Source organism: Oryzias melastigma, linkage group LG5 (assembly GCF_002922805.2).
Source record: "Oryzias melastigma strain HK-1 linkage group LG5, ASM292280v2, whole genome shotgun sequence".
Classification (NCBI taxonomy): domain Eukaryota; kingdom Metazoa; phylum Chordata; class Actinopteri; order Beloniformes; family Adrianichthyidae; genus Oryzias; species Oryzias melastigma.
This window is the reverse complement of record NC_050516.1, coordinates 23104667-23127267: the sequence shown is the minus strand read 5'-3', so window position 1 is coordinate 23127267 and position 22601 is coordinate 23104667. Positions and strand designations below refer to the sequence as shown.

The following is a 22601-nucleotide window of genomic DNA, read 5'->3' as shown; positions in this document are numbered from 1 at the left end:
GGAAGTTTGAATTATTCAAAGAGGATCCTCACAACAGTAGCTGTAATTCTCCATCAATCATTTGTAGTTTATCAACGTCATACTGACACATTTGGACTTCACCTTCGTTTATCACAGAAAATCAATCTATTGTCAATAATAACAACCAGAATTAAAGCTATGTTAAGTTATAATGCACTGGATTTTCTATTTTTGAACCAAATTAAAGATTTAAAGTGTGTCTCATGGTTTTAATACATAGTAGGGGTCATTTAATTTAGTTTTTGTTGGTTATGTTTATGAATTTGTGGCTGAAATACACCAAAAACAGTAAAATTAAGTCTTTTGGGCTTTTTTTTGTCTTTGATTACTTTACACTCAGGCTCTTTAAAAAAAAAAAAAAAAAAAAAACAATTTTCTCTTCATTTTTATGCTTTATTTATGCACACAAAAACCCTACAATACTTTATCTAAATATATATTGTGTCAGAAAAAAAAATACAAATCAGCATTGTATTTTTCTAAAGGCTGAGTGAAGACTTTCTGGCTCCTGCTGGGTTTAGGGTGGTGAGAAATGGACCTGAGTGGCTCTTTAAGTGTTGAAGGGTGCAGAGCCCTGACCTAAAGGAAGCTGAAGAGTGGAGCCGGTTATTAAAATCACTGTGCATTTTGAGGTACAACCACCAAATTTGGTAACATAGATATACCTCTTTCAGCTACAAGTCAAAGTCCCCTCAGTTGTCATGGATAAGGGGTTTAATTTTTTTTTTTTTTTTTTGCATTTGACCCGTCCCGATGGGGGAAGAGTGACCTTCAGACAAAGCTGCACTCAGGAACCATTTGGTGGTTTAACCATCAAATCCAACCCCTTAAAGGGGCCATACCATGATCTTTTTAAGCCTTTCAGAGTTCATTATATCCAAATATATGATCATATATTACCTTTGGAACACTAAACAACAAATTATTTATGAAATCTTTGTTATTTTTGTAAGTTTTTTCCTACCCAGAGGTAAAACGACTTGATTCCTGAGGCTCCGCCTGCTGCTGAGTGTGGCTGCCGCTCATTTCATGATGTCATCTTCGAGCGGGCAGCGTGTCTATGTTTCTCCCACAAAATCAAACATACCATTCGTCTGCCCATAGTAGGCAGACAAATAGTGAGAACCAACTCCAGTCTTCCTTACACCTAGAGATCGATTTGCTGTCTTTCTTCCCCTCATTTTCTTCTAGCACCAGTCTTCACTGATGATTACAGTAATGACTTTATGAAAATATTGCATTTTGTTTACAAACAGACCTTTAATTTTGAGGTGATGTGTAAAGTTGATCAACTAGAATGTTTTTTTAAAAAAATACTTTAATTGATTTATTTAGAGCGTGTCAAACTCAATCACACAAGTGGCCAAAATCCAAAACACACCTTAGGTCACGGGCCGAACAGGATAAACATTTATTGAACACTCTAAAACTACATTTTTAAAAATTTAAACCTGTAACTTTTCAGCAAAATAATGAACTAGATATATAGCATAACCTGCAATAATGGTATTGTGAATGCTATAAGTGGAATTTGGTCAATGATCATGTTGGTGCTGATAGCAGAAGATGCTGAAATTGATAGCTGAAAATGTTGAAGTTGATAGCCAACTAAAATATTAGCTAAAACCCAAATTAGCCTGAAAACAAACAAAAAAAATTAAGTTAACAAAAAAGCTAGCATGTATCTGAAAAATGTACTAAACTCTAAAATTAGCCTAAAAGACCTAAGTTAGCCAAAACAGCTAGCATGTAGCTGAAATATTAGCTTAACTCCGAAATTGCCTAAAAAACCTAATTTAGCCAAAACAGCTAGCATGTAGCTGAAATATTAGTTTAACTCCAAAATAGCCTAAAAAACTAAAAGAAAAAGCCCAAATTAGCCCAAAACTGTTAGCATGTAGCTGAAATATTAGCTAAACTCAATAATAGCTTAAAAATTGTAGTAAATGCATACATTTTCAAAACAAAAAAAAGAAAAAAACGTAGGTTAGCCAAAACAGCTTGCATGTAGCTGAAATATTAGCTAAACTCCAAAATAGACTAAATAATCTTATTAAATGCGCAATTGTCCAAAAACCTAAAAATAAAATTAAAAAAAAACTTAGGTTAGCCAAAACAGCATGTAGATGTAATACAAGATAAATTCCAAAATAGACTAAAAAAACATCTTAAAATAAAGTCAAATAGTCCAAAAAGTTTGCAGAATGCCAATTTTAAACCTTTAATACTATGAAAAATTTTAACATCTTTGGGGTCCAGATGACTCCAACCACATATTGATCTGTGATTCCTTCCATGACAAATGTGGACAAAGGTGGACAGGATTTTATGTCTACCACAGACGGTAGTGAAACTCAAACATTAAAGATAAAAATAGTTCAGCGCACTGTCTTGTGGGGTCCAGATGACCCCACTTTTAAAGTAAACAAGCCAAGGAGAGCGGAAGGCTTACGAATAATAAAAAGGTAGGAATATTATTACAGAATAAATTAATTTAAAACTTAAATAACTTTCAATATTTTACTCTCCATAAAAATATATATATTGTCAAAATTATACAAGTTACAAATGATCGAAAGATAACATCGGGCCATTAATCGCATTAAAATAAAATGATCTGGAGGGCCGGATCCGGCCCCCGGGCCTTGAATTTGACATGTAATTTAGAGGAATATTTCTATATTTAACATAATGTGTATGTAAAACTGTCTGATATGTTATAGTGAAACATAAAGACAAAACAAATTCCTGTTAAAAAGCATTTTTACAGACACTTAACCGAAATCTCCTGCGGTTATCACAGTCAGACAGAGTCTGACGCGGAACAGAACTCAGGTGAGTCAGACAGGTCCTATTGACGGTCAGGGGGAGGAGCCAAAACTTCCCCTCAGACGAACCAGCTGTCCTCTCTGTTTCGGTTTACAGGCTGAAGTGGATTCGTCTTAACTTTATTCATTTCAGTCAGAATTGAGCGGATTTCTGACCTCTAACAAGCTGAGGGCCCGTTTGCGGCTGCGCAGTAGATCCCGGTCGATAGTAGACGGTTCGAACCTTGGAACCGACGATGGCTCCTGTGGATATTCTGATCCAGACGGATCAGGTCGTTCATTTTCTGCTCGCGGACGAAGATGAAATTCAACCCCGTGCTTTTGAAGACGGGTTTGAGTCTGATGGTCCAGGTAAGAGTCTTATCTGTGACGTCATCGCTTCAGTGAGTCCATAACACTTACCTGCACAGGTAAAATGAAGCCAGAGATAATCTTTGAGTCGATTTTTCTGTTCTTTTTGATAGAACATTTATGTAAATCAAATCATGGTTTTATGCCAATAGGGCGAGGCACATTCAAGTCAATCATGCATGACTCGTTTCTCTTTGACTCTTTTATTAACCCTCTGAAGCCCAGACCCAAACAACTCGTGTATGTGTTTATATCCAGGGTCTGGGGAGGAAGATGACTTCGATCCAGTAGTGGTTGCCGGAAAACTCAGAGCCATAGGTGATGCCCTCGATGAAGAAGCTCATTTGGTTCATGTATTGACCGACCTAAAGAAAGCAGCAGCTAAAGAGGTGAGTGGAGAAAAGCAAAGAGTTTTAAAGAGAGCTCACCAACACATCTGGAGTTAAACACAATTCCATTAAACGGTTTTTCAGGGATCCTTCCAAGATAGGCCTGTTTTTATGTTTAATAAAAAGACTTGTCGCTCTGCAGGATCTGCCACCATCTCTGGCATGTGTCTTAAAAATTCCAATACTGGTTCACCTGGCTCATGTTTGTCCCCTGAACATATCTCATTTTTAAGCTAAGCTTTCATAAAGGAAATGTAAAGTCCTGATAAGAGGAAATCTGTTTTTTTAGTTTAGTTTTATTTGTGACATTTTTCTTACGAAATAGAGCAAATGTAAAAAGAAATAATTTTGTTTTGCATTTCCGAGTATTTCTTCTTTTACATTGCTGTAAATCAAACTGTCACAGACAGACTCTGATTGAATTAATGAGTCTTCTTTACATCATTACAGCTCTGCTGCACATGCACTAAACCCTCATCTGGGCGGGGCAGCTGATAAGGCCACGCCCCCTCAGACGAGATTTTGGAAACGGAGGCTTCAGATCAACATGAAAAATGGCTTTTTAGGACATTTAGGTTGAAGAATTTTGGTTAAAAACTTCACAATCATAATTAAAACACTACTGGGAACGTTTTTTAAAATAAAAGACATAGTCAAAGGGGGACTTAAAGGACTGAGTCAGCATTGGACATTAAGCCCTTTATTGTTTTTGAGTCAGTGAATCTACCAGTGTTCTGGAAATGCCTTTCTTTTGTTTTTCCGTAGACGAGTATCAGCTTTCTTAGCAGATTTATGGAACTCAAAAGTATTAGCACTTCACTTTAAGAATATCTCACAATCTGATGTTTTTGTTTCAGACACAAGTGGAATAAATGTAAATTTGCTGATTAAATGTGTCCTCCAGGCCGTAGAAGCAGCGTTCAGTCACGGTGTGGAGGCTCTGTGTGAGACTCACAGTGCCAAGGTGCCAGAAGTGGCTCCAGAGATCCAGCTGATCAAGGCCTCCGTGGCTTTGGGGGTCTATGTCGCCAAAAAAGCTCCAGAACTAAAAAGTAAAGTCCATGGTGCCCTTACTTCATTCCTCACCACCCGGGTCGGTGGATGGGTCGCTCAGCAAGGTGGATGGGTAAGTCCACTTTCATCCACCACACAGTTACACTTTTTCAGGTGATTACATTTAGACATGTTTCAGTGTGGAGACCAGGTTCTATATCCCACCCGAGGATTTGCTGAGAAACTGTTGAGATTTTCTAATAAAATCTATACATTTAACTGGAAAATGGGGAGATTTAAGTGTTAATAAATGGGGCAAAAAGACATTTAGGCTGAGATTTAAATCGTTTCTGTTTAATTTTGTCAATTTAAAAAAAAGAGTTTGGCCAAATCCGAAGGATTCCCTTCTCCTTCATTTAGCACTCCAAACGGAGAGTTATGGAAAAGTAGTGTGTCATATTTCAGACGTCACTTTCGCTCGATGATGTCACCAATAATCGCCGGTCCGCTAGCGTTAGGGCGGAGCTTCCAGAACTTGAATATAAATAACAACAGCGGTTCTATAACTTTGAAAAGGTCATACTACAACAAGAAGTCATTACTTACATTTAAACGTTTGAAGTTCAGAGCGCACCCTCGAGAAGAAAACCGCTTCTCAGCGCGGCGCGGTCCACCCACGCGATGGAGGACTTGTTTACCCTTCGTTTGGAGGGTCGGATTTTAAAAACGTATTTCCCAAAGACGACTAGCACTCAAACTGCCCCTTCAAATGGAGGGGAAGAATTCAGATTGGGCCTTAAAGATCTATGTTTTGTTTCATCTGCAAAATATGTTACCATCATTTCTAATTCTGCATGTGTTCTGGTTCCTCTTTCAGGATAAGGTACGAGATCTCTAGCGGTGAATCTTGTCAAACCAGCCTCTTCGGTATTTTGTCTTCCTCCTGTGACAATCATGGATGTTTTTTTCAAATTGAGAGCAATGAAGTTTTAACATCTTTCTTGAAACTTTACTCCTTTTTGGTTTGTCCTTACTTGAATGATTGCTAATGAACAAATGTTGTGATTGCTTCATCACACAATGATGCAACAGAATCCTCGTGACATCACGGTGGCGTGGACTCTGTTTAGGGCCTCTAGGGATTTTCCATTTCCAGTGAACTGTTTTTGTTTTGCTGTTTTTACTGGTTTCATGTGACTCATAAATACTCTAATGAACTTTGTTTTTCTTTGTACTTGAAACAGGAACCATCAAACATATCTAAATACAGCTTGAACTTAAATTATTTTAAGTATTTCCCTATTAGTCCAAATAGAACCTTTTCACGAGGCGTCACACAAAACGGCGTTTGTGCAGAGAGACGTCCGGTTTATATATTATGTCTATGGTTTAAAACTGCAAATCTGACCGCTGAATCAATTTTACGTCAATAATGAAAGGTAACCTAACCTATTGTAACTAAAATTAGAACAATATCTATTTTCTAAATGTCCTACCTGGTTGTATGTGTTCCTCTCATAGATCAAATGTCAGTATTCCTCCTGCAGAATGCTCCACAGCTGCTTCCCCAAAATTCTCTGGATGACATTAAACGAGTCGAGGATTATTTATCATAGTTAGACGAAGGTTACAGGAACTTCATTAAATGCTGCTTGTTTGATTATGAAGGTTATTCAGATTTTTTTCTTCTAATTTATGCTAATGCTAACGCTAGCTTTCCATGACGGGGATGAGACGTAGAGCTGCAGGAGATCTTTTCTGACCAGTTAAAGTTGATCACATTTCTGTGTTCAAAAAATCACTAAAAACAAGCTAAAGTAAGACGATTTCAACGTGTCTTACAATAAAAAAAAAAAACGGAATAAGTGTTGCGTTATTTTCGGACGTAGCTCCCCTTTGCTGTGTCTGATCCCTGCAGGATAATAAAGGTAAACAAGGATAAAAGCAATTTGTAACCATCAAAAAATATTCCTATTAAAAGCATTCCTATTTTTACCATTACTCCTTAAAATACCCCGAATAACAACAAATACTTCTTATTACAACAACTACATTTAGCCTCAGGTGCAGTTAAAACACGAAAGGTCAACATGCAGCGATATGCTTCTTGGTTTCACTTATTATGTGTGGACAACATGAATTTCCATCATTTTTTGTGCTCGATTGCACTCAAAACATGTATGAATAGCAAAAATAGAACCCGTTAGAATAAAATCTACTCAAATGAAAGGTAAATATTTTCAATAGAACCTCAAATCTTAAAAGGATGATTCAGATTTGTATTTAGATCTAGGAAAGTAAATGAAAATAAAGTTCGCCAGAACATTCATAAAATAATAATTGTACATTTTTCTGTTTAAATTGTTAATGTTACCTTTTATTATTTATGTAAAATTGTGTTAAACAGCTTTCAGCTGTCAGCTTTGCCGTTCTAAACCTGAACACTGGAGGTAATTATTTGAATTTTTGGCTCTGTTGCCATTTTGTCTGATGTTACTGTGAAAATGTTCATTATTATAAGCAAAGGGTTTTGAAATTGAACTTTCAACTTTCAATGACTTGATGGTTTTTGAAATGCATATTGTTCTTTAGTTGTTTACAATTAAATAATTGTTAGAAATCTCATTGAAAGTGTAAATGTATGCATATTTATGGAAGCCATGGATGAAGACGAGTGTATTATGAGTGAGATGTTGATGCTGTTCTGTGCCAAAAGACATTAGTTTTTTTTGTTCATGATTTTATTAAACTGCTAAATTTTAAACATCTTTATTGTCTCTTTGAGTCATTGATATGAAACCATTTAACGATTAGAAAATGTTGCATCAGAATAAATGCTTAATTTAAATATATATGACATTTCAACAGACACAAACATGCAAATAAAACATCATTAATAAAATAAAACTAGTTTACTGAAAAAAAATACATCACTATTTTGAAATGGAGAATTCAAGATCCCCTTTTGATTGTTCAAAACGTACAAATAAAAAATAAAAAAATTAATAGGCCTATAATAGTTGCATTTAACATTTAAGATAAAAAAAACATTAAACTCCTAACTTCTTAAATTTTGTCGTATTTGACTTCCGTATTTTTTGAAGATTATTAATTTTTGTTAAAAAAAAATATGCTGCATTTACATACTCCTGCCAGTAGAGTGCAGCAGTCCACTTGAAATGGAGGTGAAGTTTAGGAAGAGCCCTGCCTTTAAGTGGTGAGAAAACAGGCTGTCTTAAAAGATCCAGTTTTCCAGCTTGTCCTAAATTTTAACTCACTGTGGTAATCATGAAATCATGAAAATCATGACACCTCTTTTACATGAGCTCAACCAAACTTCTTTTTTTCCTCCTTTTTTTTGTGCTGTGAGGTGATTAAGACACATTTCTTGTAAAGACTGATGAGCTGTGATTCTGATCTGTGACCAGAGAGCTTAATGTTTTCAGTCATGTGAGTTTGATGCAAAGAGGATCCAGATATGTGGTAATAAAGACCATGATGTGAAGGAGGAAGTTGAGAATCAGGTCCCACATTTTTGTCATTGTGTCAAAGTGTGTTGTACTCTTCATCTGATTCATCTAACATACATGTTTGTCATGACTGTTCTAAACAGTCTGTAAAAAAACTGTAAACCTTTAATGAATCACGGAGCGTTTTTCCTTCATTTGTTTCTGGATTAAAACAAGACTTAAATGGAATGAGGTCAGCATCTGAAACAAAGGAACTATTTTTCATGTGAAGAAACACATTTCACCTCCAAAGCGTGATGCAGATCACCCTCTCGGTGAAAGGGTTACACAGCCCTAAGTCTCTACACTTTTCCCTTAAAAAACACAACTTCAGACACCGCTACCGCTTCAAATGCCCCTATTCGTGGACTGGCGAGATATCCAGACTGTACCCCACCTTCGCTGCTATAGGCTCCAGCATCCCCATGTGTCCAAATGGGAACAAAGCCGGTTTAGAAAATGAATGGATGGATGTTTCACAAGCTTATGAGCATTTTATTAAAATGGTTACATTTTCTAGTCAGGGTATTGAAAATCACAGAATAAAAGTGCAGAAAATGAAATGAAGCACAAAACTGGTCTCTTGAGAGTTGTAAACTTTAGAAACATTCTCCCAGACTTTTAGGATTTATACAGTAACTTGGTTAGTTATTTACACACAGCTTTTAGCCTTCTGACAAACATAAAATATTAATGAACTTATGTGCAAAAACAAAAATGCAACATCTCTACAAACAACTTCAGCAGAACTTTAAAGAGAAAAACTTGTGGTTAAAAAAATGACTTGAATGCCATTGTTCTTGAATGCACTCAGTGCATGATAAAGTAAGCTCCTGCTCAGCACAGGGACCAACACGTCTGCTCATTCAAACATCAGAGTGCTCTGTGGAGCTGAGCAAAACTCCTAAAGAATCCCTCCATAACATTTACATACATCCATTATGTTCTCCACCTGCAAATTGTTGGCAATTTTCTTTCAACTTCCACACATTTCATCAAAAAATGCTTCATTTAGAAAATTCTGCACAAAGTTTATGCTGACCCTGTGAGAGCACCACAACGCTTCATGACATTACACAACTAAATCTCACTATTGATTAGGAGTTAAATGTGTAAGAAGTCGCTGACGTGTTCATTGGAGTAATATTGTTAGGACGAAATGATAACGACAAAAAGAGTTGAGTAACTACAGCTCTTTACATTCAAAAACACAGATTTGCTGCCTTACTTTCTTTCAACACCTGCAGTCAAGATCAAACATCAAGTCATTTATATACAGTGGAGGAAATGTGTATTTTCGTCCTGATTTTGCAGGTTTGCCCTCATAACCCTGTGCTATCTTATGGGGTCCAGATGACCCAAGCCTTACAATGATGGATGACAAATAGGCATGAAGGTGGACAGGATTTTATGTCTGCTGCGGACACCAGGGAAAATCAAAAATCATTGGAAAAAAATGTTCAGCACACTGTCTTGTGGGGTCCAGATGACCCCTCTCCCAAGGTTAAGATACCTAAGATAGGACAAGAGTTAAGAAATGGACAGTCTCATCCTAATGGTCGGTTCTTTTGAACAGTGAGAAATAGAAAATTAATAAATCCACTTTTAAAGAATTGGTATACATTTTTGTTTTACCAGTACATCGAGAGAAATGAGACAAAAGACTTAATACTTTATGGCAAAACCCTTATTGGAGGTCAGACGATTCTCGCAGTTGGTGAGCAGATTTCTGTACATATCAGGAGGAATTTCAGTCACCTACTCTTTGCAAATAACTTGTACATCACTAATATTTGGTGGATATCACTTGGCGACTCTGAGCTTCAGCTCTCACCATAGCTTTTCTATAAGTTTGAGGTCTGGAGTCTGGCTGGGCCTCTCCATGACCTTGATCTGCTCCTTCTTCAACCATTTGTTGGTTGTCTGGACTGTATGTTTTTTGTCATGATCCTGTTGGAAGACTCATCCACCCCCATTTTAAACTCTCCAGTGGAGGGAACAAGGCTGTCGTTAGATGATACATTGCTCCACCTAACCTCCAATCCACACACTGTGCACGCTGCACTGTGGGGATGGTGTTTTTGGGGTCATAAGTTGCATTTCTCATCCTCCAAAAATGAATGGTTGAGTTGATGTCAAATGTCAGGAGTCAGAGTTCTGTCACCCACGTCTTACTTAAGCCTTGCTCTGTGCGAAGTATTGTTTTGTGCCACTCTGCCTGCATTACTGAGCATTTCTATCTGGACCTGATCTTCTGTTTCTGATCCTGCTTATTCTCTGATTGCCTGCTGCCTGCCCTGACCCTTGCCTGAACTCTGACATCTCTACTCTCTTCTTGGATTATCCCATGCTTGTGATTGACCTCTGAATGTCTGACTCTGATTTAGCTTTGTGGACTCTGCCCGTTTGTGACACCAAAGAGCTCCATGTTGGTCTGTTCTTAAGACAGCACCTTCTTCCAATCGCTTTCTAAATCATGAAGGGGTTTGTCGGCCCTCTGGAGCAGGAGTACTTTGTGTAAAGTATTGTCAATGGTTTTCTTGGTGACTATGGCTCCAGCTGCTTTGAGATCTTCACTAACTTCTGCTGTGTTGTCTTAGGCCGATTTCTCACTGTTCTCATGATCCTGAAAACCCATTCAGGTGAGAGCCCCAGACGTACCGGTGGATTGATGTTCACGTTCTTGTATTTTGGCACCAACAGTTGTCCCCTGAACCCCCAGCTTCTTGCTGATTGTTTGGTTGTCCATTTCGGTCGACAATCTTCTCCCTTAAATCCACTGGAAGCTCTTTAGTCTTTCTCACATTAGAGAGTTTGAAATCTGATTGACTGATTCTGTGGACGGGTGTCTTTTCTTCTACAAGTGATTAATTAAAACTATTCTCTTCAATTTAGGTTGATTAGGAGAGTCAATGGCTACATTCACACCAGATGCGATTTGTGCTGCAGGATTGTCAAGTTTCAATGTTAAGTCATTGTACAGATGTTATTTGAGGTCTTGAAGAGCGATTTGGGCGTGGAGCGCAGCACAGCTATCAGGGTTCAGCTCCCCAGCCAGCAAAGCAAAGTAGGCCCCATAAGGTTTAAAAATGGGCAGAAAATGTGGGCCCCAATTAGGTTTCTCCGCAGTTTCCGTGGTGGCCCCACTTATGTTTGCCTATATTGGCTTAAGTGGGCCCTCAGTGGGCTGGGTGGTGGACAGCATAGCTAATTCTGCCACCCAGGGTCTGCCAGAGCTAGAAGGGTTGCCCCCCCAGACTACTGGCCACTGGGCAGCAGAGCCAATGTGTTCAAACACAGGTGGGGCCATCACAGAACCTTTGGACAAACCCAATTGGGGTCCATATTTTCTGCCTGCTTTTTAACTACATGGGGCCCACTTGGCTTTGCTGGCTGGGTTTGGGTATGCGACATTTTCAGTGTCTCAATCAAAGGGCAATAAAATAAATCCAACATGGCTGCTCAATGGGTGGATTTTCCATCAATTTTCTTAACCTGTTGGGGCAGCAGAGTCTGTCCTGTTTACTGTTGGGCGAAGGCGGGATACACCCTGGACTGATCGCCAGAGCCAGTGGAGCTAGAGCGATCGAGCCCGGTTGACTAGCCAGCCTCCTGGTGGACAGCATAGCGATCTACCAAGGTCTGCCGCCCAGCCTGCTGATACCAGGGAAGGGGAGCTAGCTATGATGGCCCGCCGGTGGTTGGCTACCCGGCAGACTGAGAGCCATCACAGGTGTTCGCTCTAGTTCCATGGGCTTATGATGTTTTTCTTATTTTCATCTAGCCAATAGTTAAAAAGATCCTCCAATTTTTAATTTTCCCCTCTCGGGTTAATGCTCAATCTGGGGATGGAAGTATCGTTTAAAACGTCCATCAGGCACAGCTGTAGCTACAAGTACACCGAAGTACACTGCACCGGGAGAGATACTTAAAGATCTGATGACCCCAGACACGGCGATGTGCTTTCCGGCACCTCTGTAGAACTCTCCAAAACATATGAACCCCAGCTACTCGCTCAACATCATGCATGTTTTCCATGATGTGGCAACAAATTAATACCAGACGTCAAGTAATAGTAGTCGATCAGTAAATTTGATGAGAGTGAAAAGAGAGGATGCAGATGCAAATTTGACGCATGAATCACATCAGGTATGAATGCAGCACAACTGGTGTGTATGAACCAGAACTCTTAATGGTTTCTAGGGGTCAAATACATTTTCTCCCTCAATAAAATGTGTGTTTTTGTTTGTGATTTTCTATCTCTCACTGTTCAAATGAACCTACCATTAGGATGACAGACTGTCATTTCTTTTTCACCCTTATGGGGTCCAGCTGACCCCATCCTTCTTTCGATGTGTGATCCTCCCATGACAAAGGTGGACAGGATTTTAGGTCTGCCATGGACACCAGTGAAGATAAAAAATCCTTGAAGCTCAGTGTCTTGTAGGGTCCAGATGACCTCACTTTTAATGTAAACATACCTAGGATAGCACAAGGGTTAAGTAAGTAAACCTACAAACCTAGAGTATCTGTAGATTTCACAAGAGATATTGGTTCATTCGAATTAAACAGACTTGGATACATTAAAGGTAAACCAGACCTACACAACCTCAAGATTTGCTTCCTCTGTGCATTAGGAGTGCATCAAATATCCCGGACCGTAAAGCACTGGGTCGCTCGCGAAACCCAGTGTTTGTTGTTCAGCACTTAGCCTTGATTTCTCTCGATTACATTTCCTGCCCTTAAGGCCACAGATTGAATCATATCAGTGCAGCACGTGGTGTAAAAGAATACACTGACATGAAAAAGGCTCCAACTTTGCTGTCACTTTTGCACCACGTGTGCTAAAAATAAACTTCAAGTTCAGCAGGTTGCTGTTGACCCAGATGAAACTCCCATTCTCCCATGAGAGATTGTTCCGTCAACCAGTGTCAGAGAAATCTGTCTTAATTACATCTTGGCCTGACGGGATCCCGCGCCTCGTTTGTAGCGCTGGTTTCTTGTTGCGTGCTGGGTGGCGTGTCTCGGATGCTCCGCGGTGACATTTGCACCTTTCTGGACAACCATCTCTTCAGCATGAAAGCAGAACCGGGAGCTGCTCCTCGTTGTGAGATACATTAAACCCGGTCGCAGCTTAACTCAATTAGTCACCAAAGGTCACACATCGTTGTCGTCATCGTCATTCTGCTCGAGTCTCGTCTCATTACTCCGTACTCTCTGACTCCCCTTTTGAGGAAGACGACCGACTGGATCCCGACAAAGCACGTACTGTTTCCAGATTTTCTGGAACGCCGTGCGGAACTTTTTGATGCGGAAAGCATAAACGATGGGGTTGACGGCGGAGTTGCCATGGGTGAGAAGGATGGCAATGTAAATGAGGTATTCCGGCTTGTCACATTTAGGGCAGAAGAGGGTGATGCAGTTGATGATGTGAAGCGGAAGCCAGCTGACTGCAAAGAGGAAAAGAACCAGCGCCAGAGACTTGGCTAATTTAAGTTCCTTCCCAAAATAACGCCTGGGATCCGTGTGGCTGGCAGAAACCTACAAGAAAAGTGAAAACAGGTAAATATGCATTCCTTCCTTCCAGCTTTCCGTCGCGTTAAGAAACTGCAAAACCACCTTTTTGTTGAGCTGCTTGTGGATCATGTAGAAAATCTCGACATAGATGGCCAGCATGAGCAGCAGAGGGGGCAGCACCCAGCCGAAGAAGTTGAAGTAGACCATGTAGTCCATGCTGATGACCGTCTCGAACTTACAGATCACCAGCAGATCCTCCGTTACGGAAGAACGGTTGAGTTGCTGCAGGTTGTTCCAGCCCAACATGGGCGTGAGGCCCACTACGATGGACACCAGCCAGCTCAACAGCACGGCTGTGCCAGCTCGCCGAGGGGTCACCACTCGCTTGTAGCTATGGCAACAAAGAATAAGACATTTAGAAAAAAAAAGGTAAAATTTCAAGAAAATTGACGCTTGGTTTCTTATTTCTTAGTTGTTTAAAAACAAAAAAATCCTCATGTTTGTCCTCAAAACAACAAACTTTAACTCGTTTTTTGCACAGAAGTTTGTAAAAAGAGTCACATGCATGAATCAACGGAGAAATGGCTGCACATTCGTCCTGACTCAAGGACAGTGGTGGAGTTAGCAGTTTGGAGGCTCAAAAAGTCGTCACTTTTTCTTGTAAAATGTTGACTTTTTTTCCTCATAATTTTGTGACTTTATTCCGGTAAAAAATGCTTTTTTTCTCATAATTTTACAACTTTATTACACTAATTTTTTTTCACTTTTTTTCACAATTTTACATTTTCCTTCCCATAAAATTTTGGCTTTCTTCTCGTAATTTTACAACTTTGGTAGAGTATTATTTTGAATTTTTTTCCTCATAATTTTACGACTTTATTCTTGTAAATGTTTTACTTTTTTCCCTTAATTTTATGAGTTTATCTAATAAAAATTTTGGATCTTTTTCCCTTAATGTTACAACTTTATTATGGCATATTTTTTACTATTTTTCCATAATTTTATGTCTTCCTTCCCATAAAATTGTGGCTTGTCTCTTGTAATTTTACAACGATATTATAGTCACATTTTTTACTTTTTCCTCAAAATTTTACGAGTTTATTCTTATACAATATTTCTTTTGTTCTCATAATTTTATGGCTTCATTCTCATATTTTAACATTTTTTCCATAATTTTATAACTTTTTCCTCATAACATTTTGACTTTTTTCTCATTATTCTGTATATATATTTTTTCCTTTTTTGTCTTTGTTCACTTTAAGAAAGTGTGGCAAAAAATATGTGTGCCTTTTTCTTTTTTCACAGTACAATGCTTAATTTTACAACTTTTTTGGGGGGTTTTTATCTCTTTAAAAAGTTGTTTGTTAACTGTCTGTAAATGGAATATTCAATTACTGCATAAGGGCTGGGGGAGGACGAACACTTTCACATGAGCAGTCTTATTCCATTTCAGTGATTTGGGTTTTTTATGACACAGTTAGATAATAACAGGCCTGGAAATTATTTTAGACATTTTTAGTAAGTATTCAGCTGGGGGCCCCGAGGTGTCAGGGGCCCCAGACAATCGGCTACCTTTGACTAATGGTAAGTCCGGCCCTGCTCAAGGAAGGCTAATCTAACAAAACAAATAATAAAGTTTTCAACAGCTCCGCTTTAAAAGGCCACTTCTAATATTGGAGAAAATTATTGTTAAAAAAGGAAAAAAGATGTATTTTCTAGGGGAGTCATGGAACATTGTTTGGAAGTAGAAAAAAATAGTTGAAACTGTATGTATGACAAAAAGGAGAGACCGCTGCTTGGTAGGATTATGCATTCCATTCTAAAAGCTGGAACATAAACAATCGCAAAAACTTTGGATCTTCAGGGTAACATGTAGCACAATGAGTTCAGCCTCTTTCTATTTTTTTATCGCAAATTAGGTCACAGAGGATTAATGTAATACTAAGCAGAAACAACGGATAACAAGAACGGCCATCTCTGTGAAGGATCTTTTCAGCTCGTTTTCTATAATAAAATTACAGCTTGTTTTCTCGAGATTACAGATAAATTAAATATTATCTTGAAAGAACTGGAAAATGGATTTCATTAGAAATTACAATATGATGAAAATCTTGTTTTTAAATGATTGGAAGATTATTTATGACACTTTCCACCTGAGTTGGAGCATAAATAAAGTAATCAAGTTAATCAATTAGTTAATCGCATGTTTGGAATTTTGCTCTACATCTCAGAGGAACAAATGTTTCTCTACAAATATGGAAAATTGTATTCCTTATCTTAACAAAACTGTTTTTGTTTGCTCCTGATAGCAAGTGAAGTTATGTCCAGAAAATGAGCTGAAAACTAAATGAGCAGAAGTGGCCGTTCTCATCCAGCCTGAAAACATTTCCCGTTTGTTTTACCAAAACTTTCCCAGGTTCAAAGACAGGCAAAGTCCACGTTTCTTTAAAAGCTTTTTCTGGCTCTGTTTTTCCAGAGTCTGCCAGTTTAAATGTTTAGAGTTGCTCATAGTATGGGTCAATAAAGAGAGCCAAAAAACTGCTGATTCATGGTGGTGAGCTGCTCAGCACCGTCGGTCAGCGCGGTTGACTCACAGCAAAAGGGATCTTGGTTTCTGAGTTAGATTTTTCACTTCCTCTGTCCTCTCTTTTTTAATTCCAAACTTGTTCATCATTTCTAAGCAAAAAGCTTCACATTTTAGCATTTCACCACCAATGTAACAATTTTTTTCTGTAAATACCTTCAATTTTGTGCATTTTTAAAGTTCGAGGACTGAAATCCATTTATTGTTTTGTACAAATTGTGCTTTTAATTAGGAATAAATTAGTATAATAAACTTTTTAATAAATAGCTTTTTGAAACAAAAGAAAAAAAAACTTCCACTTAACCTCATAAAAAAGAAACCGAGATAATGTTGAACAAAGTGCAGCCTTACTAAAAATAAAGAGGTGCTACCTCGCCTATGTTTTCATCTTCCACAGAAAACAATACATCATCTTTGATGAAAGGTCACTGAAGCAATATCTGAGGATAGTCTGATAAAACCCCGAGCATCAGCTCTGCCTCAGAAAAGGATTTAAACCAACTTATTAAGCCAAAGTAGGAAACATCTAGACTGTCTGATGTATGAAACGAATAAATGCATATTGCATTCAATTAGAAAAACAAAAACAGGTGATTTTCATTTTAATTTTTTCTGTTTTTTGTTCTCATTTTTTTAAGAACTAAGAACTATAAATAGGATGGACTTTTACCTCATCTGCTCAGGAAAACTATTAGAAGATCTGCACTTAAAAGTAGAAAAGTCAAAACGTGTTTGTGTCGTGTCTGTTTTGTTTCTCTACTCGCCCCCTATCCACACTGTTTAGGTTTTCCTACTTGATCCACAAACAGGGCAAAACAATGGTGACATATGACTTTTATTGTTCGGTGTGAACAGTTTTTTAGTGGAACACTACCGGACCAAACACTATTGATGATGTCATTGAGGGTTAGTAACATCTTAATTTGAAGACACTATGTTAGGTCCAAATCACCAATAGATATTAAGGAATAAAAAACCCACGAACCAGTCCAGTAAGGTAAGTCAAATTACAGTTCACAGCGAAGGGGAAACGGCAGAGAGACAATCTGTAAGCTCTCAGTCTGCAGCTACCCAGCCCCCCCGTCTGCTCAGCCATTTTATTAAGAAAAACAGTTTAAATCAACATGACCATATTTGGGAGAACATGTAGACTATACCATATGCTTTGTAACTAGGTGAGGATTGTGTGTGTAGGTAGGTTTCAGATTGTGTATGTGTGTGTGTGCAAATAAGATGGACAAGATGTGCATGTGCAAAGCTAAGCTGATAACAAGAATCAAAACATTGTGTGAGTGAGTCGCTGCAGCACCCTCAACTTAATATTTCCATATTTCTCCGTTTGGAGAGCTAAATGTTTGGAGGGGCCGTAAAACAGGGGAAGAATTTGGATTCGGTTTTAGAGTGAACCAGCATGTTGAACAACGCCCCTACCACTGCAACTACTACTACTGTTGTAGTCCTACAAATAATTTGAGAAAAAAACAGAAAAAAAATAGATTTAAATAAAAAAAATATACAAAAATATACAAAAAAACATAAAAAAACAAAACAAAAAAGGAAACAATTTTGATTTAAAAAATGGTCAAAAAATGAAAAAATACATCAAAAATATCTAAAAAAAACAGAAAAAAATTATTGCAAAAATAAAAAAAATATTGCAAAATTAGAAAAACATTTTTAAAAAATCCAAAAAAAGGAACAAAATTGATAAAAAAAAAAAATATTTTAAAAAGGGAAGAATTTTAAAAAATAGAATGAAAAAATAGAAAAAACTATTTAAAAAATTGAAAAAACCCATAAAAAAACGAGAAAAGATCTAAAAAAAAAAAAAATGTTATTAAAAAAATAGAAATAAAATTCAAAATATGAAAAAAAACACAAACAAACAAACAAAAAAGATATTTAAAAACAAAGTTAGACAAAATATATTGAAAAACAAAAAAATATATATGAAAAATAATTTTAAAAAATCGTCTAAAATATTCTGCGTACTCACAGTGTGGTCATGGTCAAATGTGCATACTGTGAGCGTCCAGCAGATCACCAACAAACTTGGCTGCTTTGTGCCTCATGTTGTCGTAAGGACTGACTCAAACAAAACATAAACTGTTCATACTGGACAATGCAAGTAAAACTTCACACTTGTTTTGCTTTGCAAGTTTGGTGTACTTTCTGTAAATTTTGCAATTAAACTTTTTATATTAAATTATAATTATACAAAAAAACCAACTAACATGAAAAGTCATTCAAAAACACGACAACGGAAATGATACATTCACATTTCTGCCACGGCCCTAGAGCTCATCATCATCTATCAAAGGAGACGTCGGCATCTCGTTCAGGCCATGGAGCGACTGCGGATGAAACGATTTTTGGGAAATTGTGATTGGTGATTTTAAAAAGGAAAATTCTGCATGAAATGCTCAACTTTTGATGAGTCATGTGATGCTGTGCGACTTCTTGTGGCGCCCGCTGTGCAGCGGCGCAGTAACTGTTGGTCATGTGATTCAATTAATGGAAACAGATACTGACATGGACACATTGGGGCTTTTTAACTTTTACTTGCAGATCATCTTTGAGTTTTCTTGATGTGGTGAGGTTAGTTTCTTTGTCTTTGCAGTTCTTAAAAAAATGGATGGAAAATATGGGGAAAAATGGAACAAAAAATACCTTAAATACACAAAATAATCTGAACTATAAGACAAACAATAACAATATTCTTTTTTTGTTTGTTTTTTATGCTATATGCTTCTATACAGAGACAAAAGCAGAGAAAGCTCCAGCTTTGGTGAATGAGGAGGTTCATAACTTGATTGAACTCACTCCACAGACAAAGGAAAACTTTCTCACAAAATCCCACCGCAGAGTTTTTATTTTATTATTCCATCTAAAATGATTTATTACTTACACATAGTACTGGAATTTAAGCGGAACAACAGGATCTTGTGGTAAACTCTTGGTTGCTGATTAAATCCAATGTTTTTGTCTTTCTTCAGATCTGAGAAAGTTAGTTTTGCCTTTTTGCCAAAAAGATTGTTTTAAACTCCTTGTTGTTAAAACAGGCTGAACATGAAGTCTGAAAATGCTGTAATTTATATTAATAATTCTGTCTTTCAGCACAACATAAATCCAATAAAGGAGTGAAGAAATGTGAAGCTTTTTATTTGGTTTTGTCTTTTTTTTATTAGGTGACAAACGTTCTTCTTAAACCAAAGCAATAAAAAAATAAAATTTAATCAAAGTTTGATGTGAAAAGATGCCGAGCAAAGCTTTTATTCACTGTAACTCTGTATTAAACTGTGGTTTGTGCAGATAAAAGAGGAATTTATGTCAAAACTGTTTTTAATCTGTAGATAAAAAAATAGCTTTTATAATTTCAGGAAACTAACTTCGTTAAATTCGGTAGAATTAAACCTGTTCAACCAGAAAACATCTGATCTGCAGAACTCCCTCCTAACATTGTATTTTAAGGGATTGTAATTTAGTCTGAGGGTCACTCCGCTCAGCTGTACCACAGTTTCATTGTGTGGTTTATCTCAGTAATAAATGTGATCAAAGTCATTTCTGATCTTTGTCTTTGATCAATGTCGAACTCTCACAACTGTTTCCACAAAAACAGCAGTCGGCAGATTGAAACAAGTCCAGACATTCCTGCTATTCCAAGAAAAAAACTTGGAATTCTCACAACAGAATGTCATCAGTTCTGTCTGTTCTTACCAAAGCAGATACAACCGGATAAACACAAAACTCTTAAAGGTATGATTGAAGAAACACCTATAGGATGATAAAACAGTAATATGCTTTTTATTTATTTATTCCAGTTGCATTGGCACAACACACAAAAATCTAACAGAAGTTAGACTCCCTTTTAGCTGCTGCCGACGCCCATGAATTTTGATAAGGTAAGCACAAGTGAAAGTTCAACCAGAGGTTGAGGAGAAGAGAGCGCTTGTGAATTAAGTCGTATAGACTCCCGTGCAGCTGCTGGTCCTTCGTTTCACATACAAATCAGCTCTGCGTCTGTCAAAATTAACTTTACATTCGTCTTTTGTCGGTCCACTTCTCCTCAGAGACTCCATCCCGATCTCCCACCAACAACGGGACGCTTGCCTCCTTATCACCACAACATGTCTCCGAACACCTCCGCTATAAAAAGCAATCAGTGGGGCTCAGAATGCATCGCAGTCACAGGGGAGGGATGGGTGGAGGGGAAATTATAGCTCATATTATCCAGAGACTGTAAACATTTTAGTTTTTGAAAGCTGAGTTTGTCCAGATAGAAGTTCTTAGTGAGTTGATCCTATTATTTATTCACTCTTGCAACATTTTTTATTTGTGGAAAGTATCTGATGAAAGCCAGGATGTGACAGTTCAGTTTAATTATCTTCTTTAAAACAACTATTGATCATGCAACAGGTGTCAGATGACATTCTTCATTATAAAACGGTCTGGGTTAAGGCCACTGACAGAAAAGGGCTGTGTGCACATGTGGGTGCTTCTTGCTTGCAGGGCTCCTGTTGCCAAATTGAGGAATTATGCAATCGGTGAAGCAGCCACCATGACACTATTGACCAATCATGCATTCTGTGAGAGACTCTTCCAGGCTGGTTCTCAACGTAAAGAGGAACTTTGAGTTCCTATAAGGAGGAAGTTACAGCCTACAATTTCTCCAGATAGTGGAAAAAGAGGAAAATTAGTCACGGATGAGTTTGTTCCATCTGTAAGTCACTTTTTTATCTGATTTTGACTAGAAAATAAATATTTTTTTAGTTTAAGTTCATATTCTGATTGAAATTGGGCAAAATAAACATAACTTGCTAAAAAGTGATGTTTCAAACTAACTTAAACTGCACAGAAAAGTGAACTTTAAACATTCTGGTTTTGAAGTAATAAGGTGATAGAATATTGAAACAGTGGAATTCACCTTTGGGCCTACCTCATTGGGATTTTGACTCTCAGGTAGCGGTCAAAGGCGATGGCCAGCAGCGCCAGGATGGAGCTCTGCGTGAGGACCAGCACCGTGCAGGCGACCAGCAGACAGCTGTAGAAGTGCGTCTGCAGCCCGATGCTGATGGTGATGGCGAGGGGGATGACCAGAGCCCCCACTGCAATGTCGGCCAAGGCCAGGGACACGATGAAGCAGAAGGTGGTGTCCCGCAGGACGCGGTTGATGCGCACCGCCCAGACCACCATCACGTTCCCGATGACCGAGGAGACCGCGATCAGCACCTCCATTCCGATGTAGACAGCCAGCGGGGAGGAGAGATCCGCAGACATGCTCGCGGGTGCTGGCTGAGCGCGCGCTCAGCCCCAACGCGGCGCGGGAGTTCCCGTTTCCACTTTGTGGGGATCCGCTGAGGCGCTTTTACTTTGGCTTTTCATTTTTGAAGTGGAGGAGTCGCTCTTCTTTTTTAGGATCTCGCGCGCAGAGGAGGCGCGCGCCGGACGCAACTTCTCCTCCACATCCCGACTGACGCGTCTGGCTGGAGCGCTGGACGGGACGGACCCGGGATGCTGCTGAATGACTCACCCCCAGTAAAACCAACACAGCCCCTTTCCCAGAAGCCCAGCACCAGACATGTGTCAGTCACCGGGAAGGTGAACACGCGCGTCCCTGCAGAAAACTCAGCCACGTTTCCGGTCCTGGATCGGTCAAAAACAGATGTGATCACGATCGGAGTGAACTGAGAACATTCATCACTCTTCTTTCTGCAAAGTCACATGTGTGACTGACTGAAGCCCTGAGTGGGAGTGGACCCAAAGCTGAGTGGGAGGAGTCTGCTGGTCGAGGCAGGTGCATCACCCTCAAAAACCAACCAATTAATCAATGAATCCCTTCATTTTGGATCACCTTTCAATAACACAGGTACAGCTCAAAGTACTTAACATAAAAGGCACATATATTAAGTCAAAATATTATCAATTATATATAATGTCACATGTGTTAAGACAATAAGAAGTCATGAAAAGCAATCAAAGGACAAATATAAATAATGCTTTAAGGTAGAAATGATAAATCATTAAAGCCATAAACTAATGAAAACACTTGAATGTAGAGCTTCGATTTAAACTCAACAGATCAATAATCGATTCATAAAAATATAAATCAATTTAGAACACAAAGCTAAAGTCTGCTAGCTTGATGCTAACGGTTAATGGGATTTCCCAAAGGAAGGCTAATACTAACACTCGGTCGACCTAAACATACATTTCTGACTAAATGAACATCTTTATAAACTCACAGGCAGGAATTTTCCAAACTCTTTTAAGGAAATATTGTTCAAAGTAAACATTTGTGGTCTAAAAAATTGTTTTTTTCTCATACATTTTTATTCTTCTGGAATAAGGTGTAATCCTATAGCGCCATCACCACCTAGTGACCAAACTGAAACGTCCTCCAGGAGAAGCA

At 38.3% G+C, this 22601-nt stretch overlaps 1 protein-coding gene across 1 annotated transcript; it reads right to left on the bottom strand.

Moving 5' to 3' along the window:
• Positions 1 to 8567: 8567 nt before the first annotated feature.
• On the bottom strand, positions 8568 to 22063 carry LOC112140782 (adenosine receptor A1). The gene is made up of 3 exons (XM_024263787.2): positions 21129 to 22063; positions 13711 to 13999; positions 8568 to 13632 (listed from the first exon to the last, which is right to left on the bottom strand). The coding sequence occupies exons 1-3, from the start codon at positions 21467 to 21469 to the stop codon at positions 13249 to 13251; spliced, it is 1014 nt and encodes a 337-aa protein (XP_024119555.1). The 5' UTR covers positions 21470 to 22063; the 3' UTR covers positions 8568 to 13248.
• Between the last annotated feature and the right edge of the window lie 538 nt (positions 22064 to 22601).